The sequence below is a fragment of the Garra rufa genome, chromosome 20, assembly GCF_049309525.1.
Source record: "Garra rufa chromosome 20, GarRuf1.0, whole genome shotgun sequence".
Lineage (NCBI taxonomy): Eukaryota > Metazoa > Chordata > Actinopteri > Cypriniformes > Cyprinidae > Garra > Garra rufa.
The window spans coordinates 38060682-38079029 of NC_133380.1; the positions used below are offsets into that span (position 1 = coordinate 38060682).

Below are 18348 nucleotides of genomic sequence, written 5' to 3' on the forward strand. Positions count from 1 at the left end.
CATGAAGGACTGATATCCTGTAGCACCTGCTATGTCCCCCTTGCTCAAGAAAGCACATGTACAGGCTGTCTGAAGTTTACCAGTGAACATCTGAATGATTTAGAAGAGACCTGGGTGAAAGTGTTGAGGTCAGATGAGACCAAAATCGAGCTCTTTGGCTCGACTCAACTTGCCGTTTTTGGAGGATCGAGGAATGCTGCCTATGACCCCAAGAACGCCATCCCCACCACCAAACTTGGAGCTGGAACCATGATGCTTTGGGTGTGTTTTTCTGCTAAGGGGACAGGACAACTGCACCGCATCAAAGGGGAGGATAGACGGGGCTGTGTACCGTCAATTCTTGGGTGAGAATCTTCTTCCTTCAGCCAGGGCATTGAAAATGGGTCGTGGATGAGTATTCCAGCATGACAATGACCCAAAACACACGGCTAAGGCAACAAAGGAGTGGCTGAAGAAGCACATAAAGGTCCTGGAGTGGCCTAGCCAGTCTCCAGACCTTAAATTCCATAGAAAATCTGTGGAGGAAGCTGAAGGTTCGATTTGGCCTCAAAACCTTAATGACTTGGAGAGGATCTGCAAAGAGGAGTGCAGGAGACAAAATCCCTTCCGAGATGTGTGCAAACCGGGTGACCAACTACAAAAACATCTGACCTCTGTGATTGCCAACAAGGGTTTTGCCACCAAGTACTAAGCCATGTTTTGTGAAGGGGTCAAATACTTATTTCACTCATTAAAATGCAAATCAATTTATAACTTTTTTGAAATGGGTTTTTCCGGATTGTTTTGTTGTCTTTCACTGTTCAAATAAACTCACCATTAAAATTATGGACTGGTAACTAATTGACAAATAATTATGAATAATATTATGAATTTTCCAAAATGTTGAAAGTTATTACAAAATAGACCATAATAACAATGTTCATAAATTAATTTGTAATTTTTTTTTTTAACAGGTGGTGAAGCGAGCCATAGCTAGCCAGAAGGACCAACCAGAGGCTGCAGAAAGGGCAGAGAAGTTTCGTCAGAAATACCGCCATAAACTCCAGACACTTCGGCACCAGCCTTTGTAAGGACCATGATCCTTCAGCCTCTGCCACGGTTCATCAAGGGTTCATTCTTTAGCTTGGACTGATATATTTGTAGCTTAATATTCGCCAAGATCTTAGTAGAAATGTTATGAGTTACAGTCTTTGTAGTGTGTGTGTGCTTGAGTGTTGCTGGATGAGTGTTTCTCTCTTCTAATGTAGCTTGCCTTTCCTCTCATCTCTAGTGCTTATGGATCCCTCACCGTCAGAAGTCTTTTAGACACAAGAGAACACTGTTTAAACGAGTTCAACTTTCCTGACCCCTACTCTAAGGTTTACATTGAATCATCTTTCACCTTGCCTGTGGTGCTTCAAATTACATCAATTCCCCACAATCTCTTATTTAAAATCTTTAAATTTTTCAGTCTCTATCTCTATGCATCCGTGTGCATTTTCAGTGGTTAAACCATGATTTAGTGCAGGGATAGGCAACGTCGGTCCTGGAGTGCTGATGTCCTGCAGAGTTTTTCCAACCCTAAAAAAAAAACTTCACCTGCTTTTGTAGCCCCTAGTAATTGTGAAGACCTTGATTAACTTGCTCAGGTGTGTTTGATTAGGGTTGGAGCTAAAATCTTCAGGACAGCGGCGCTCCAGGACCAACGTTGCCTATCCCTGATTTAGTGTTAGTGGCTGATCGAGTTTTGATTTTTTTTGTTTGCCTGCAGATTAAGCAGATGGAGAATGATATGGCCCTCAAATACTATCAGAAGGTGGTAAAGTCAGTCGAGGAGCTGAGCTGGGAACAGAGACAGTACACTTTGGTCAAAGGCCTCCTGGCTGGCAATGTTTTCGACTGGGGAGCTAAAGCTGTGTCAGAGTAAGTGTACTGACAATGTTTGGAGAATTATATATATTTTTTCCACATGGATTGAGTATATTCTTATCTTGTTTTTCAGCGTGCTTGAATCAGATCCAGAGTTTGGGTTTGAACAAGCAAAACAACAATTACAAGGTATGTAAACTTATTTTAAACTATAAAAAAATTATATAATAAATATATTATTATTAATTATAATAATAACTAGCTACAAAAAATTTTCAAGACAAACTTTAGGTTTCCGATCTTTAAATTTCAGTTTTTTCAATTTTTTTCACAAGGTTCCGTTGTAATCAATTGAGTTTCTGCTAGTGATTCCTATTGAGAAAAATCACTTCCTGCCCTCCAGCTGCATTTTGTGTATTCTCAGAACCACGTGATTGCAAACAACCTATGGGATATTTATGATTTTTATAATTATATAATTTATTTTATAATGTATTATTTTATTTTTATAATTTGAAGTCGGATCAGTCTGAAGAGCTGTGTTGAGTTTTTGGTCTAAGAAGAAGAAGAATAAAAAGCTTAAGTAGCAGATCAGTAGCTTTCTCAAGACAAACTAATAATAATATTATTTTGTTTCTCTATATACATTTTTTTTATTCCCAGAGAGGCCATGGCTTGTGGACACCTACAACCAGTGGATTGAGAGACAAAAGGTCAGATCTTAAATCGACAATGACTTTTAACAGGCCTCTCAAATGATAAGGGATGTGCAGAGAATTTGTAAAAAATGTAAAAAATTAAATTTATATATGGATTAATTCCAGTTAAATAATTACTGTAGTGAAATTATATTTCTGGAGTGTAACTTAAACTTCTTACACTTCACATAATAGGCCTGTTGGTGGCATGTGGGCTTCATTTAACAAACAATAATAGTTTCATCAAACGCTAAATGCTATATCAATATGCAGTATGTAAATTAGAGTAAATTAAGAAGAACTACAATTTACAATTAATGCAATGTTTTCCATTTTAGCCATTTCACATTGGTTTAAAAAACGACCAAACAAAAAAACAGACACTAGCTACATAGTTTTCAACTAATTTATGAACTAGAATGCTCTACTTCACACTGTCCAATGAAATTTGAGCTTGTTTAAGACACACATAATCTATAGCAACACAGTGGTTACCAGTGTTGGGGGTAACCCATTACAAGTAACGCAAGTTACGTAATAATATTACTTTTTCCAAGTTACTAGTAAAGTAACGCATTACTTTTTTATTGACAAGAAAATATCTGAGTTACTTTTTCAAATAAGTAACGGCAGTTACTTTTCCCCCCCATTTATTGATTAAAAGTTCTCCTGTCCCCATGTTGAGAGAAATTGTGAGTAAGATGTTACTTTAGTTCTTGAACAAGCTGTGAACATGCATTAATTCATCTCACTCACTAAAAAAAACAGATACAGTATTCCTCAAAATAAATATAAACAGTAAAATTCAACACAAACCTGTAATAATTAATGTATGTATTTAATCCCATTTTATTAACCGATGTCTTTGCTGCCAATCTTCGATGATTCAATCCATCCACACTAATAAGCAAAAATCACTCAAGATAATAATTTGTTTTCCTTTTTTTATTGCTGAAGAGTTGACATTTTTTTCTTCTGCGGTCTACTGTACAGACTTGAATTTACTTTTCTCTAAGCCTGAGGCTTTTGGTCTAAAAAGGCTTTTACGTTTGGCAAAAATTTAACTTTTTATCTTAAAAACAAACAAGCAAGCCCTGCCCAGATTTAAAAAGTAACGCAAAAGTAACAGAATGCCTTGCTTTCCATAAAAAGTAACTAAGTAACTTAATTAGTTACTTTTTTTTGGGGAGTAACTCTTTAATATTGTAATGCATTACTTTTAAAGTAACTTTCCCCAACACTGCTGGTTACAAAGTCTCATACTGTCAGTTATAAGCAGGGCTTAAAATTAACACTCTTCAAGTGCCAAATGCGAGTATATGTAACCGTGTCAATCGCCAGTTAGCGGGAAAACTTTTACGAATATAAAAATGCAATGTAGCCAGTTTTTTAAAGAGATTTGCTGTTTCTGACGTAAGCGAATAAAATAATATTTTCAGAAAACAAGATCATTGTGATTAGCTGTTTTGTCATAAGTGACAAGAGCGAATATAATAATAGAATACAAACATACTGATAAGGTCAGAGCAGTGTGATGGCCAGCGTGTCTCTAGACACGGTTGTAATAACTTTTATCAGGAAAAGATATTGCTTCTTTTTGAAAGATTAACTTTTCCTTTCTTTATTCTTTATAATAAGAATGTGGCAACACATATCTGGGGTTAGGCCGCCTAAACTGTGCAGTGAAGTGTAGTTTGAAAGGTTGCACATTTGGATGTGTGCATACACTGAGCCACTCCAGACAGCGCACAAGTGGACGAAAACACACGATTATGTCAAAATGCTTAATTGAGTTAATCTTAAATGAGTTATAAAGTCTTAAATGACTGTAAAGAGTCAGAGAAAAACTAATATGTGTCAGATCCATGTCATGTGCATCAGGTTTTAAAGAGACAGCGGTGATTTAAAAGTGAACACTGCTAAAGTCCGTCAATGTTGTAAATAAAAGAACAAAAGAAAAAGAGAGTTTTAGTCTAATTCTGCTCTAGTCGCTGATTAACTTTTGTAGCTTGAATAAAGATGTATAGTTTATGCATATACAATTAGTTTATGTGAAGATTGTTTTAAAATCACTTAAACTAAAACAAAGGCTTTCTGTAATGTTGAATGGCTATAATTAGTACGTAAAACTGAGGGAAAATGCATTTAATAGAGACATTGTAAATATGTTTAGTCGTTGTAGTAGTAATAACCAGTGTTGTGGAAAGTTACTTTTAAAAGTAATGCATTACAATATTGAGTTACTTCCTAAAAAAGTAACTAATTACGTTACTTTGTTACTTTTTATAGAAAGTATTGCGTTACGTTACTTTTAAAATCTGGGCAGGGCTTGCTTGTTTGTTTTTAATATAAAAAGTTCTATTTTTGGCAAATGTAAAAGCCTTTTCACACCAAAAGCCTCAGGCTTAGAGAAAAGTTAATTCATGTCTGTACGGTAGACCGCAGAAGAAAAAATGTCAACTCTTCAGCAGTAAAAAAAGGAAAATCAAATGTTAGATTATCTTGCGTAATTTTTGCTTATTAATATGGATGAATTGGATCACTGAAAGTCGTCAGCAAAGACATTGGTTAATAAAATGGGATTAAATAAGGATATTTACTAATACATTATTAGTAAAAAGGCCAATTCGTGGGTCATATATTTGTTAAGTCTGTGTTATGTTTATATTGGCTGTCATTATTTGTGCAATATATTGGAAAACAAATTGCTTGTTGAAAAGTGGTTAGGATGCAGTAACAGCAGCTGGCCTGGAATTTAAAGGCACATTTTGCATCTAACAATTACCCAGGCTGGTTTTTATCCATTACAAAGAACATTTTATTTTTTTTTTTTAATCTGTTTCAGGACATTGCACATAGTGTAAATTTAATATTTTGTCTGAAAGCATGTTACAAAAAACGATGAAGGTTTCCTGATCTTGATTGAACACCGTACCTGCTGGCTTTCTTTTACAGGGTCCTCCTCATAAATGTGCATTATTTTTCGTAGATAATAGTGGAATAGACATTATTCTCGGGGTTTTCCCTTTCATTAGAGAACTTCTCATCAGAGGCACAGAGGTAAGTCAACAACAATACATAAATATTAAAAATGCAATTACTCCTTAATTAACTGTAATTAGTCTTTTCAGTGTGTTCTTTAAGTTGTAGTTAAACATGCAAACATGTTTTTAGGTTGTGCTTGCCAGTAACTCAGGCCCTGCCCTCAATGATGTCACTAACAGTGAGCTGCAGATCCTAACGGAGAGAATAGCTGCCATGGACCCTGTCATTCAGTGAGAGCACTTCCTTTTTACAAGGGGTGAAATAAAATCACTTTAGTCACTTGACTAGAACTGCAGTCTTTGTGCACATCAGTAGAAAGAATGCAATGAATTTGAAAGAATGTGGAGTTGAACCCCAGTATATTACAGTAATCTTTGACAGTGACAACAGAACTGTTTGTAACTCTTTTCAATTCCAATAAACATTACTCAACATACAGCTATTATTGTCAAAATAGCTGGCAACAAAAGTGAGGTACACCCTAAGTGAACTTGTCAAAAGTGTCAATATTATGTTTTAGCACCATTGTTATCTGGCAATGACTTAATCATCCTGGGCATGGAACTGACCAGAGCTGCACAGGTTGTTGCTGGGATCCTCTTCCACTCCTCATAGAGCTGCTGGATGTTAGACACATAGTGCTTCTCCACCTTACACTTGAGGATGCCCCACAGGTGTTTAATAGGGTTCAGGTCTGGAGATCTTCACCTTCAGCTTCCTCAGCAAGGCAGTTGTCATCTTGGTGGTGTGTTTGGGATCATTATCATGTTGGAAAACTGCCGTTCGGCCTAGTTTCTGGAGGGAAGGCATCATGTTCTGCTTCAGAATGTACAGTACATAATGGAATCCATGTTTCCCTCAATGAACTGCAGCTCCCCAGTACCAGCAGCACTCATGCAGCCCCAGACCATGATGCTACCACCACCATGCTTGACTGTAGGCAACACACAATTTTCGTGCTACTTCTCACCAGGGCATCGCCACACATGCTGGACACCATCTGAGCCAAACAAGTTTATCTTATAGTCTGATCAGACCACAGGACATGGTTCCAGTAATTCATGCTCTTGGACAGGTTGTCTTCAGTAAACTGTTTGCAGGCTTTCTTGTGAGCCAGCTTCAGATGAGGCTTCCTTCTCAGATGACGCCTATGCACTGAGCACTGACAAGCTGACCTTCTACTTCTGCAACCTTTAAAGCAATGCTGGCGGCACTCATGCATCTGTTTTTTAAAGTCAGGTTCTGCACCTGATGCACAGAACGAGTGCTCAACTTCGTTAATCAAGCCTTGCAAGGCCTGTTCCGAATGGAACCCATCTTGAAAAACCTCTGCATGACTCTGACCACTGTAGTGTAACTCGGTTTCAGGGTGTTACTGAACCTCTAATAGCCTTGGCCATCTTTGTGGAGAGCAACAATTCTAATTCTCAAATCCTCAGAGAGTTCTTTGCCATGAGATGCCATGTTGAACATCCAGTGGTCAGTATGAGATAATTGTACTCAAAGCACCTAATTTTAACTGCTCTAATACAAGATACACAAGTTTGTATGGTCCTGTCAAGCAGACAAAAACATAAACATGATGAATAGGACATGTGGCTTTGTATGGTTGAACAACATACTGCTGTTATCACTTAGGGTGTTCTCACTTTTGTTGCCAGCTATTTTGACAATAATGACTGTACGTTGAGTTATTTTTAGAGGACAGTAAATCTATACTGCTATACAAGCTGCACATTGACTACTCTAAAATATATATCCAAGTTTCATTTCTATAGTATTGTCCCTTGGGAAGATATACTAAAATGGTTGCTGAAATGCGAGGGGTGTACTCACTTTTGTGAGATACGTGCATTTATTTGATCAAAAATGCAGAAAAAAACATAATATATATTAATAAATATTAAATATTATTACAAATTAAAATGTTGTTTCTATTTGAATGTTTTAAAATATAATTTAATTTATAATTTTAGATTTGCGCAAAACTGTGGTGCTTGTTCAAATGTAAATTAAAAAGTATTGCGAAATGACGGCGTTATTATGCGACTGAAGCATAATTTTTTCCTCTCGCGATAAGTCATGGCAAAGGATGGATTTTTTTGTGGGATTTTGGCTATATTTGATCAAATGTGACCTGTTAATGTGAAAAAAAAAAAACAGTTTCCATTGCTGTTTTGCGAAATGTGACCCTGGACCACAAAACCAGTCATAAGGTTAAATTTTACAAAACTGAGATGTATACATCATATGAAAGCTCAATAAACAAGCTTTCTATTGATGTATGGTTTGTTAGGATAGGACAATATTTGGCCGAGATACATCTATTTGAAAATCTGGAATCTGAGGGTGCAAAAAAATCAAAATACTGAGAAAATCACCTGTAAAGTTGTCCAAATTAAGTTCTTAACAATGCATATTACTAATCAAAAATTACATTTTGATATATTTATAGTAGGAATTTTACAAAAAATCTTAATGGAACATGATCTTTACTTAATTTCCTAATGATTTTTGGCATAAAAGAAAAATCAATAATTTTGACCCATACAATGTATTTTTGGCTATTGCTACAAATATACCCCAGCGACTTAAGACTGGTTTTGTGGTCCAGGGTCACAAATATTCCTCATTCGAGTTGCCTGAAAAACCACTTCATGCGAGCATAAAAAAAACGTTTTTTGATATAAGGGAGTTTTTGCGCAATTGACTTGTTTCCATTAGGCCTATTTTCAATTTGCAATTTAAAGGGTAATGGAAACGCAGCTAATGTCACATGATCCGTCATAAATCTTTCTAATATACTGATTGATTATCAATGTTGGAAACACTTGTGCAGCTAAGTATACTTTTTGGAAACTGAAACATTTTTCAGGATTTTTTTGATGGGGAAAAAAAGTTAAAAACAACAGCATTTATTAAAAATAAAAATCTTATCCATTTTTAGCTATTTAACATCATTTCTGTTATTAAGCGTTTGTGTTTTCCCCTTTTCAGCTCTGCACTCAAAGAGGACAGACTTGCTTTGGTACAGAATGGTTCTAGTTCTCCTTGTTTAGACCTGAGGTATAATGTTTTCTCTTTATATTGGTATTTTCATGTATTGGGGTGAAAAAGAAAACCAATGCTATTTGAGTTTCCTCTGCTTAAAAGGTTTCTTTGTTCTTCGTTCTTCAGTCGCCTGGACAAAGTCCTGGCCACAGTCGTCAGGGAACGTGGCACAGATCTGGTGATAATTGAAGGAATGGGTCGGGCCATCCACACAAACTACTACGCCATGCTCAGCTGTGAGAGCCTTAAACTAGCCGTCATAAAGAACTCCTGGCTGGCTGAGCGCCTCGGAGGCAAGATCTTCAGTGTAGTCTTCAAATACGAGGTCCCTTCTAAAGCCCTGGGGGAACATTAGAAAAATGTAAAATGTTTTTAGAGGTAAAATGGCTAGCTCTAAAAGGAAATAGCACTACCAAGGGTCATCCGTGCTTTTTCCTGAAATTGACATAATGATTGTATTTGGGTTTTCCTTTGCTTCTGCTTCTTTTTTTAAAATCAAAATCAATAATAAGGGGGCAGTCGTGTGTGCCTACTCTGAAATTGAGCGTGCACGTCTGCCATAGCCTCCCTCATAACAATTGGATGACAGCTGTAGGGGCTTTTTCTTTTGAAGAGATTGAATTTTATTGTTCTCAGACCAGATTCTGTCTCTGATGGATACTCTGTTGGATTCAGGATGAAAAATACAACTCTTATGAACCGTTTTGCTTTGAATTAGCCCTAATAATGAGGTCTTACACCTTTTTCTGCTGGATTTACCAATATATTTAAATGTGTAAACCTCTTCATTAAATTTGGGTCTTTATTTTGAAACATTGAAAACGTTGGCAGTCTCATTTAAAAGTCTATATAAATGAGCATGTTTTGTGTATTTCCATTTTTTTGATGAGCAAACTGGTATGTTTCTAATTTCACTCTCTGCAATTGCCATATTGAATCCTTTCTCACCAAGCTGGCATTGTCTTTTAATGACTAGCACCTCTGTTCCCATGACAACATTTTGTAGTGACAATGATTTTGTGTTCTTTTAATACATTAGCATTGGTGACCCAACCAAAGTGAATAACAAAAGCTTCTTGCTCAAAATGGAATACTTGGCCTCTGGAAAAAATTGGATGTGATTACAAAAGTAGTGGAACTATTGGGAAAAGCTCTAAATTATAAAACAAAATACATTTTTAGATGGGTTGTTCGTCCATTAACACTAGATGTCAGTATTGTATTATAATTGGTCCAATATCTTTTCTCTATAAAGACGGATGGTAATGTGATAGACCTTTTTTTTTTTTTTGATGAGAAGGAACAGAGTGCTCAGTGCCTGCTTCAGATATTGCACCATTTTAATGTAATGCATTTGTCCTCAAGTCTGATGCAGCTCTCACTTTTTACCATCTGTGGAAATCTTTGTAATCTAAAATCCATTTCAGGGTTCTGCAGCATAGCATTGCCTCACTATCACGGCTCTTTTTTTGTTTGATAGAGAAACAGACGTTGGTGTATGTGTGAAAGAGAAAAAGCCATTCATGTTTAAGGTAACGTATAAAACAACCATTCGTTTGTGGGCACTAAACGTTAAAGCACAGTATTTCAGAGCTCTGTTATAGAGTAAGCAGCACATGGATGTTGTTTTTGTTTGTTTGTTTTTCTCCGTTATGATTGATTCGTTGGTTCTGTCCATGTATCTTGCGTATTTATGTATTAAGTACATGTGTATGTGTGGCCCAGAAAAACAAAATGTGCATACTAGGTATTTTCAGTATTTGCAGTGTGTACAACATAATTTGCACTGATGGTCTGGAATATTTCATCTTCAGAAGTCATTCATTTGGGTGGTAGCTTTAAAACATGCTCATCGCAGACATTGATAAAACAAACATCTTTCTCAGATTAGAGAATATCGTACAGACCTCATTTATCATTTGGCCAAACTTACTTTGCTAATGCATTAACTTTTTTTTTGTGAAATTTTGTAAAATCAAGTGTAAATATAACAAACTTGTACATACAATGTACTGTTTATTTGGATATCCTGATGGATTCTCGAGATTTTAGACAAAAATATGCTCACTTGACAATCATATATAATTCTATGTCAAATATATTTTACACTGTCTTCACTCTGCTCAGTTGTCTTTTATTTGAACATTTGTATAACTTTTGAAAAATGACCAAGGACTATAACACAGCTTGTAATAATCAACATTAAAGAAATAATATAATCAGCATAATGAGAGGTATTTCTACTCCAATGTGAGGCACTGATATTCTGTGAGGAAAAAGTGTGTGTGTGTCATCATGGCAGGTGATTGCGGAAAAGCACTGGAGAAACATCTAAACTATACTGAAGTATACTTGATTTATATGTTACTAGCAAAGCATTTATCTCATCAGAAGCCAAAAAAATGTGTCCATATGGTGTAATTACAACATCTACCGATAGGGGCTTGTTGTATCAAGCTAACCAGCAAAATCTGAATTTTTTTTCACCTGGACAGCATCATGACAAGTAATAGGTATTTAACTTGGTAAGCCCTGTAAATGAGTACAGTGGAACATTGACTTTTTTTGTCCCCCTGGAAGAGCATCTTTACTGAGATGCAGTTGCAGTCTTTTGAGTAGCTTTTTAGTATTAATAATGCAAAGCCGCAGGGACAGGGTCCTCCTCAGAGGACTTTGTGTTTCAACAGCACATTCTTCATTTTTATTTGGCTGTTTTTAGATCATTATTTGCATTATCAAGCCCAAAATCAATTATACCCCTAGCAAATTCTGACTTAAAGTTACTTTTAACCAGCAAGTCTTTTTATTTATTAGAAATGACACAGATGTCTCCCAGAAGATAATAAGACGATGCACAAGAGGCATCATTGTGGAAAAAATCATTACTCATCTTTTATTTACATTTGAACAAAAAGTGGCATGTCCAAAATTAATCATACACATATTAATAATCAATAGAAAAGCCTTTATTGGCTATTACAGCGATCTAATGCTTCCTATAATTGCTGACCATTGCTGACTGTTTACTGTGATTAGGTTCCCTGGTCCACCGGCTGAAAAACACCCCCAAAACATTAGGTTCCCACCACAATGTTTGACAGTGGGGATGGTGTTCTTAGGGTTGAAGTCTTTTCCTTTTTTTATGCCAAATGAAGGCTACATCATTGTGGCCAAACAATTCAATTTTTGTTTCATCTGACCATAAAACAGAAGACCAGAAGTCTTCTTTGTCCAGATGAGCATTTGCAAAGGCCAAGCAGGCTTTTGTGTGCCTTATCTGGAGAAGTGGTGTCCTCCTTGGTCTGCATCCGTGGAACCCAGTGGTGTGCAGTGTCCGTTGGACTGTCTGCCTTGAGATGTTGCCACCAGCAGAGCCCAGATTCATCAGAATGGCCTTGGTGGTGATCCTTCGATTCTTTTTTATCTCTCTCACTATCCTCCTGGCCAGCACAGGTGTCACTTTTGGCTTCCGACCACATCCTCTGAGATTTTTCGGTGTGGAACATCTTGTATTTTTGAATAATACTTTGCACTGTAGCCACTGGAACTTCAAAACATTTAGATTTGGTCTTATAGCCCTTTCCTGACTTGTGAGCAGCCACAATGCGCAGCTGCAGGTCCTCAGTGAGCTCCTTTGTCTTAGCCATGACTGTCCACAAACCAACAGCAGAGAGCTTCTGTTTTTCACCTGTTGAGTAACTTGAGTTGATTAACCCTCTGGGGTTCTTCCCCGACCAGTCACACTCAGGGCCCTCACGGTCAAAAGTGACCAGAGCCCTGAAATCATTATTTCCTTTTTTTCAGTAAAATCAATCAAATGTATTTTTGTTCAATAATATTTTTTCTTTTTTTCTGTCGTGTTTTGACAGAATTTTATGATAATAATTAATATTTATGCTACAATTATGATCTATTTTTTGCCATTGAATATAATAGAATTTTTTTTAATATATATAATTTTTATTCTTTTTTAATTAATGCTGTATTTTAGTTTAAAGTAGATACCTGGCCTATAGAAAATAATTTTTTGAAGTCGGATTTGTGCCATCTGGTGGCGTAGTGAGCATAATTACCAGGCAATATCCTATTTTAACCACTAGATGGATGTAATGCTCTCTATAGAAGGATTTGTGAATTCTAGTTGTTTTTGCACATATTTGCCAATGCCTTTTCAGGTTGTGGATTTTATTATATAAAATTAGATTATCAAAGACTATTTTTTTATTATTTGCCAAGTTTTTTGTTTGTTTGATTGGTTTAACTGGTAATTTGAAGTGCCAGTTTTACTTTATAATACAGTCAAACCAGAACATTGCATTAGAAAGAGAAACAATGGAAAGCATTTTGTTACCCATTGTTTTAATTCTAACTGAATAAAAATGCCGTTCTTTCAGTCATACCATTTTTTTTTATTTTGTAACCTTTTTATAATGAACATTTTGATTTAAATAATTTTTTGTAAAATTCAATAAACAATAACTCTTATTTAGCACAGGAATTATGAACAGCAACAGCATGGGCAACAAAATAACAGCAAAAGTATAATTATCAAACATTAAATGGAAAATAGAGAAATAAAAATATTTTAAATATCATCCTAACCCTATTTACATTTTATGTGCATTCTTTTTTTACATATTCAATGAACAGTAACTCTTATTCAAAAGGCAACAGCAATTATGAACATAAATCTAAAATAACAGAAAAGTATAACAATTGTCAAATAGTAAATAAAAAAATAGAGGAAAAAAAAGTTTGTTTTAAATATCATTCTAACTATAATTACATATTATTTACATACTAATTGTGATTACAGATCAGGTTGTGACAAATCACAACAGAGTGTCTCCATATAGCACTTTGAGCAAATGATGCTTGTTTTGAAATCTTTTTTCCGTGTGTGTGTGTGTGTGTGTGTGTGTGTGTGTGTGTGTGTGTGTGTGACATGGTGTGTGACTTTTGGATTTTGGATCCAATGTCTCCCTTTTATTTGATTCATAGTCTCACATTCCTCTGTTACAGTCTCACCAATCTCATATTTCCCTGTGTGTGTGTGTGTGTGTGTGTGTGTGTGTGTGTGTGTCTGTGTGTCTATTTTGGAACTCTGATGGCTTACAGTCTCATGCTTTCATTGCTGTGTGCTTTATTTCTTACATTGATTGCCTCTATTTCACACATTTCCCAAAATTAGCTTTTGAAATGACACACATTCATTTGTGTGTGCGTGTGTTTTTGTGTGTATAAGTGTGTGTGTGTGTGTGTGAGTGTATTGTAGTGTTTTGCACTCTTGATGTTTTAGAGAGTCACCCCTTCACAGTTGTGTGCTTTTTTTTCTGGATTGTGGCTGATTTGTAGATTGTATGCACAAAAAAACTCTGTATTTTCATATTTTTGCCAATTTCCCATTCATTTCCTATGGCCGGTCATTTTGACCCGAAGACCCCAAGTGTGACTATTTTTTTTACGACCACTTAGACTTTTCCAATCCTGTCCCCAATTTTTTTGTGTGTTCATATACCAAGTACCATAAAAGTCACCAGGTTTCATACCATTCCGATGAAGCTACGATTTTTAAAAAAATTTTATTTAAAAAATTCCGGTCAAAAGTGACCGAAGAACCCCAGAGGGTTAAAACAGCTGTTCCCACTGAATCAGGGTAATTAGGATGCTTTAGAACAGCTTGGACTATTTGGAATGGTATAGAACTTTGGATTTTCCCATAGACTGTGACAGTTTGCAAAGGGTATGAATCATTTTGGACATGCCACTTTTTGTTCAAATGTAAATAAAAGCTGAGAAATATTTTTCTTCACAGTGATGCCTATTGTACATCGTCTTATCTTTTGGGAGAAGCCTGTGTCATTTCCGGTCAAAAAAAAACTTGATGGTTGAATAAAAGTAATTTGCCAGGGGTATCAATAATTTCGGCCTTGACTGTATATATTTACGTATGTATGTATGTGACCCTGGACCACAAAACCAGTCTTAAGTCGCTGGGGTATATTTGTAGCAATAGCCAAAAATACATTGTATGGGTCAAAATTATTGATTTTACTTTTATGCCAAAAATCATTAGGAAATTAAGTAAAGATCTTGTTCCATGAAGATTTTTTTTTAATTCCTACTATAAATATATCTAAATGTCATTTTTAATTAGTAATATGCATTGTTAAGAAATTAATTTGGAGAACTTTAAAGGTGATTTTCTCAGTATTTAGATTTTTTTGCAACCTCAGATTCCAGATTTTCAAATAGATGTATCTCGGCCAAATATTATCCTATCCTAACAAACCATACATCAATAGAAAGCTTATTTATTGAGCTCCCTCCCTCCCTTTTTTTAATGAGCTGAACTAAAAGATCTAAGACTTTTTGTACAAAAAAGGCCTATTTCTGTTGAATATTGTTCACAAATTTGTCTAAATCTGTGTTAGTAAGCACTTCTCTGCTGAGATAATCCATCCACCTCACAGGTGTGGCATATCAAGATGCTGATTAGACAGCATGATTATTGCACAGGTGTGCCTTAAATGTGCAGTGTTACTGTATTGGGTGGGGCGTATATGCCGATCCAGAGCATGCCAAACATGCTTAATGGGTGACATGTCCGGTGAGTGTTCTGGCCATGCAAGAACTTGGATGTTTGCAGCTTCCAGGAATTGTGTACAGATCCTTGCAACATGGGGCTGTGCATTATCATGCTGTACCATGAGGTGATTTTCATGGATGAATGGCACAACAGTGGATCTCAGGATCTCGTCATTTAGGTATCTCTGTGCATTTAAAATGCCATCAACAAAATGCACCTGTGTTCGTTGTCCATAACACACCTGCCCATACCACCACCACCATGGGCCACTCAATCCACAATGTTGACATCAGCAAACCGCTCACCCACACAACGCCATACATGTCTGCCATGTGCCCTGTACAGTGAAAACCGGGATTCATCCATGAAGAGAACACCTCTCCAAAGGCCCAGACACAATCGAATGAGAGCATTTGCCCACTCATGTCGGGTACGACGACAAACTGCTGTCAGGTCGAGATCCCGATGAGAACGATGAGTATGCAGATGAGCTTCCCTGAGACGGTTTCTGACAGTTTGTGCAGAAATTCTTTGGTTATGCTAGCAAACCAATTGTTGCAGCAGCTGTTCGGGTGGCTGGTCTCAGACGATCTTGGAGGTGAAGATGCTGGATGTGGAGGTCCTGTGCTGGTGTGGTTACACATGGTCTGCGGTTGTGAGGCTGGTTGGATGTACTGCCAAACAGCTTTGGTGGACATTCCTGCAGTCAGCAAGCTAATTGCACGCTCCCTCAAAACTTGCAACATCTGTGGCATTGTGCTGTGTGACAAAAATGCACATTTTAGAGTGGCCTTTTATTGTGGAAAGGCTTTAAGTCTGCTTTACTGGCCAGCACACTTTACTGTTAGAATGCCACTGTGCAGGTGATGAGCAGTGCCTTGTTTCCTCCATATACATGGTGCTTGGAATTGAGGTTCACCAGACCAGAGGATCTTGTTTCTCACAATCTAGGTGTTCTTTAGCTGCTTTGTTGTAAATTCCAAGTGTGTTTTCATGTGTCTTCACTGTGAGAGGATTGAGTTTGGCCACACCGCCATAAAGACCAGATTAGTGAAGTGTTGCAGTGATGTTTGTCCTTCTGTAAGTTTCTTCCATTAGCATATGTGACCCTGGACCACAAAACCAGTCTTAAGTTGCTGGGGTATATTTGTAGCAATAGCCAAAAATACATGGTATGGGTCAAAATTATTCATTTTTCTTTTATGTCAAAAATCATTAGGAAATTAAGTAAAGATCATGTTCCATGAAGATTTTTTGTAAAATTCCTACTGTAAACCTATCAAAATGTAATTTTTGATTAGTAATATGCATTGTTAAGAACTTAATTTGGACAACTTTAAAGGTGATTTTCTCAGCATTTTGATTTTTTTGCACCTTCAGATTCCAGATTTTCCAAATGATGCATCTCAGCCAAATATTGTCCTATCCTAACAAACCATATATCAATAGAAAGCTTATTTATTGAGCTTTCATATGATGTATATATCTCAGTTTTGTAAAATTTTACCTTATGACTGGTTTTGTGGTCCAGGGTCACATATATGATCATGGAGCTCAGTGCTTCCGTGCAGCAGAATTTCTTTCTGAACATTTCCCCAGATCTGTGCCTTTACACAATCCTGTCTCTGAGCTACGGGCAGTTATTTTGACCTCAGGGCTTGGTTTTTGCTCTGATATGCATTTCCAGCTGTTGGCCTTTCCAAATCAAACTTATTTAAATGAATTTGGTAACTCCGGTTAACTTTACTCTAAGTGTGATAACATCTACAAGCAATATGAATGCTCCTGAGCTAAATTTCAAGTGTCCCAAAGAGTATGAATGCTTCTGCAATGCAATTGTTTTAGTTTTTTATTTCTTATAAAACTGCAAAGTTGTTACAAAGTGGTTGCTTTGCTTTGTCATTATGGTGTATGAAGTGTACCTCTACAGTGTGCCACTAGTATTTTCACCCCCAAAAATAAGGGTTTAAGTTATTTCTAGGGTGTCAGTAGGAAATCATTCATTTAACCATTAATTGTAATAATCCAGTGAGATTTTGTGGTTATTTCATTTTTTTGCACAAGAAGTCTGACAACAGTCAGTGCTTCACACAGAGATCAAATCCCATCATCTAGTGTCTGAAATACCATGAAGCAACAGAAAAACGGAGACAGACTAAAAGAACTGTGGAAACGTCTCCTAGATGCTTTAAGAAACCTACCTATAGCAAGGGTCTTCAACGTTTTTCAGGGTCTGCCCTTAGGCGACGGAGACATGAAGCAGGGACCCCCAATACTAAATGTGTCAAGCAGAGCTACATATTAAGCATACAGCCTAATATTATTAAAAACTAACCATATTATGATTAAGAATAAATTATGTTGTTATACTGCATGTATAAGACAGTAGATCAAAACTATGCACATTATTATTGTTGCACATGCATCACTGACTGTACAGTGAGGGAAAAAAAGATTTGATCCCCTGCTGATTTTGTACGTTTGCCCACTGCCAAAGAAATGATCTGTCTATAATTTTAATGGTAGTTTTTCTGGACAGTGAGAGACAGAATAACAAAAAATCCAGAAAAACATATTTTAAAAAAAGTTATAAATTAACTTGCATTTTAATGAGTGAAAAAAGCATTTGACCTCTTCACAAAACACGACTTTATCACAGAGGTCAGATGATTCTTGTAGTTGGTCAACAGGTTTGCACACATCTCAGGAGGGATTTTGTCCCACTCCTCTTTGCAGATCCTCTCCAAGTCATTAAGGTTTCGAGGCTGATGTTTGGCAACTTGAACTTTCAGCTCCCTTCACAGATTTTCTACGGGATTAGGGTCTGGAGACTGGCTAGGACACACCAGGACCTTAACGTGCTTCTTCTTGAGCCGCTCCTTTGTTGCCTTGGCCATGTGTTTTGGGTCATTGTCATGCTGGAATACCCATCCACGACACATTTTCAATGCCCTGGCTGAGGGAAAGAGGTTCTCACCTAAGATTTGATGTACACAGCCCCGTCCATCGTCTCTTTAATGTAGTGCAGTTGTCCTGTCCCCTTAGCAGGAAAACACCCCCAAAGCATAATGTTTCCAGCTCCATGTTTGACGGTGGGGATGGTGTTCTTGGGGTCAT

The 18348-nt window shown here is 36.7% G+C and overlaps 1 protein-coding gene across 2 annotated transcripts in view; it reads left to right on the plus strand.

Annotated features, from left to right (window-relative positions):
- Window positions 1-10755, plus strand: part of pank4 (pantothenate kinase 4 (inactive)) — a 32319-nt gene extending 21564 nt beyond the window's left edge. For both annotated transcript variants that reach the window (XM_073825917.1, XM_073825918.1), the window contains exons 11-19: window positions 954-1066; window positions 1271-1358; window positions 1751-1902; window positions 1982-2037; window positions 2512-2561; window positions 5502-5606; window positions 5721-5821; window positions 8589-8657; window positions 8769-10755. In XM_073825917.1, coding sequence (XP_073682018.1) covers window positions 954-1066; window positions 1271-1358; window positions 1751-1902; window positions 1982-2037; window positions 2512-2561; window positions 5502-5606; window positions 5721-5821; window positions 8589-8657; window positions 8769-8997 — 963 coding nt within the window. In that variant the 3' untranslated portion in view covers window positions 8998-10755. The remainder of the gene's footprint in view (window positions 1-953; window positions 1067-1270; window positions 1359-1750; window positions 1903-1981; window positions 2038-2511; window positions 2562-5501; window positions 5607-5720; window positions 5822-8588; window positions 8658-8768) is intronic.
- The last annotated feature ends 7593 nt before the right edge of the window (window positions 10756-18348 follow it).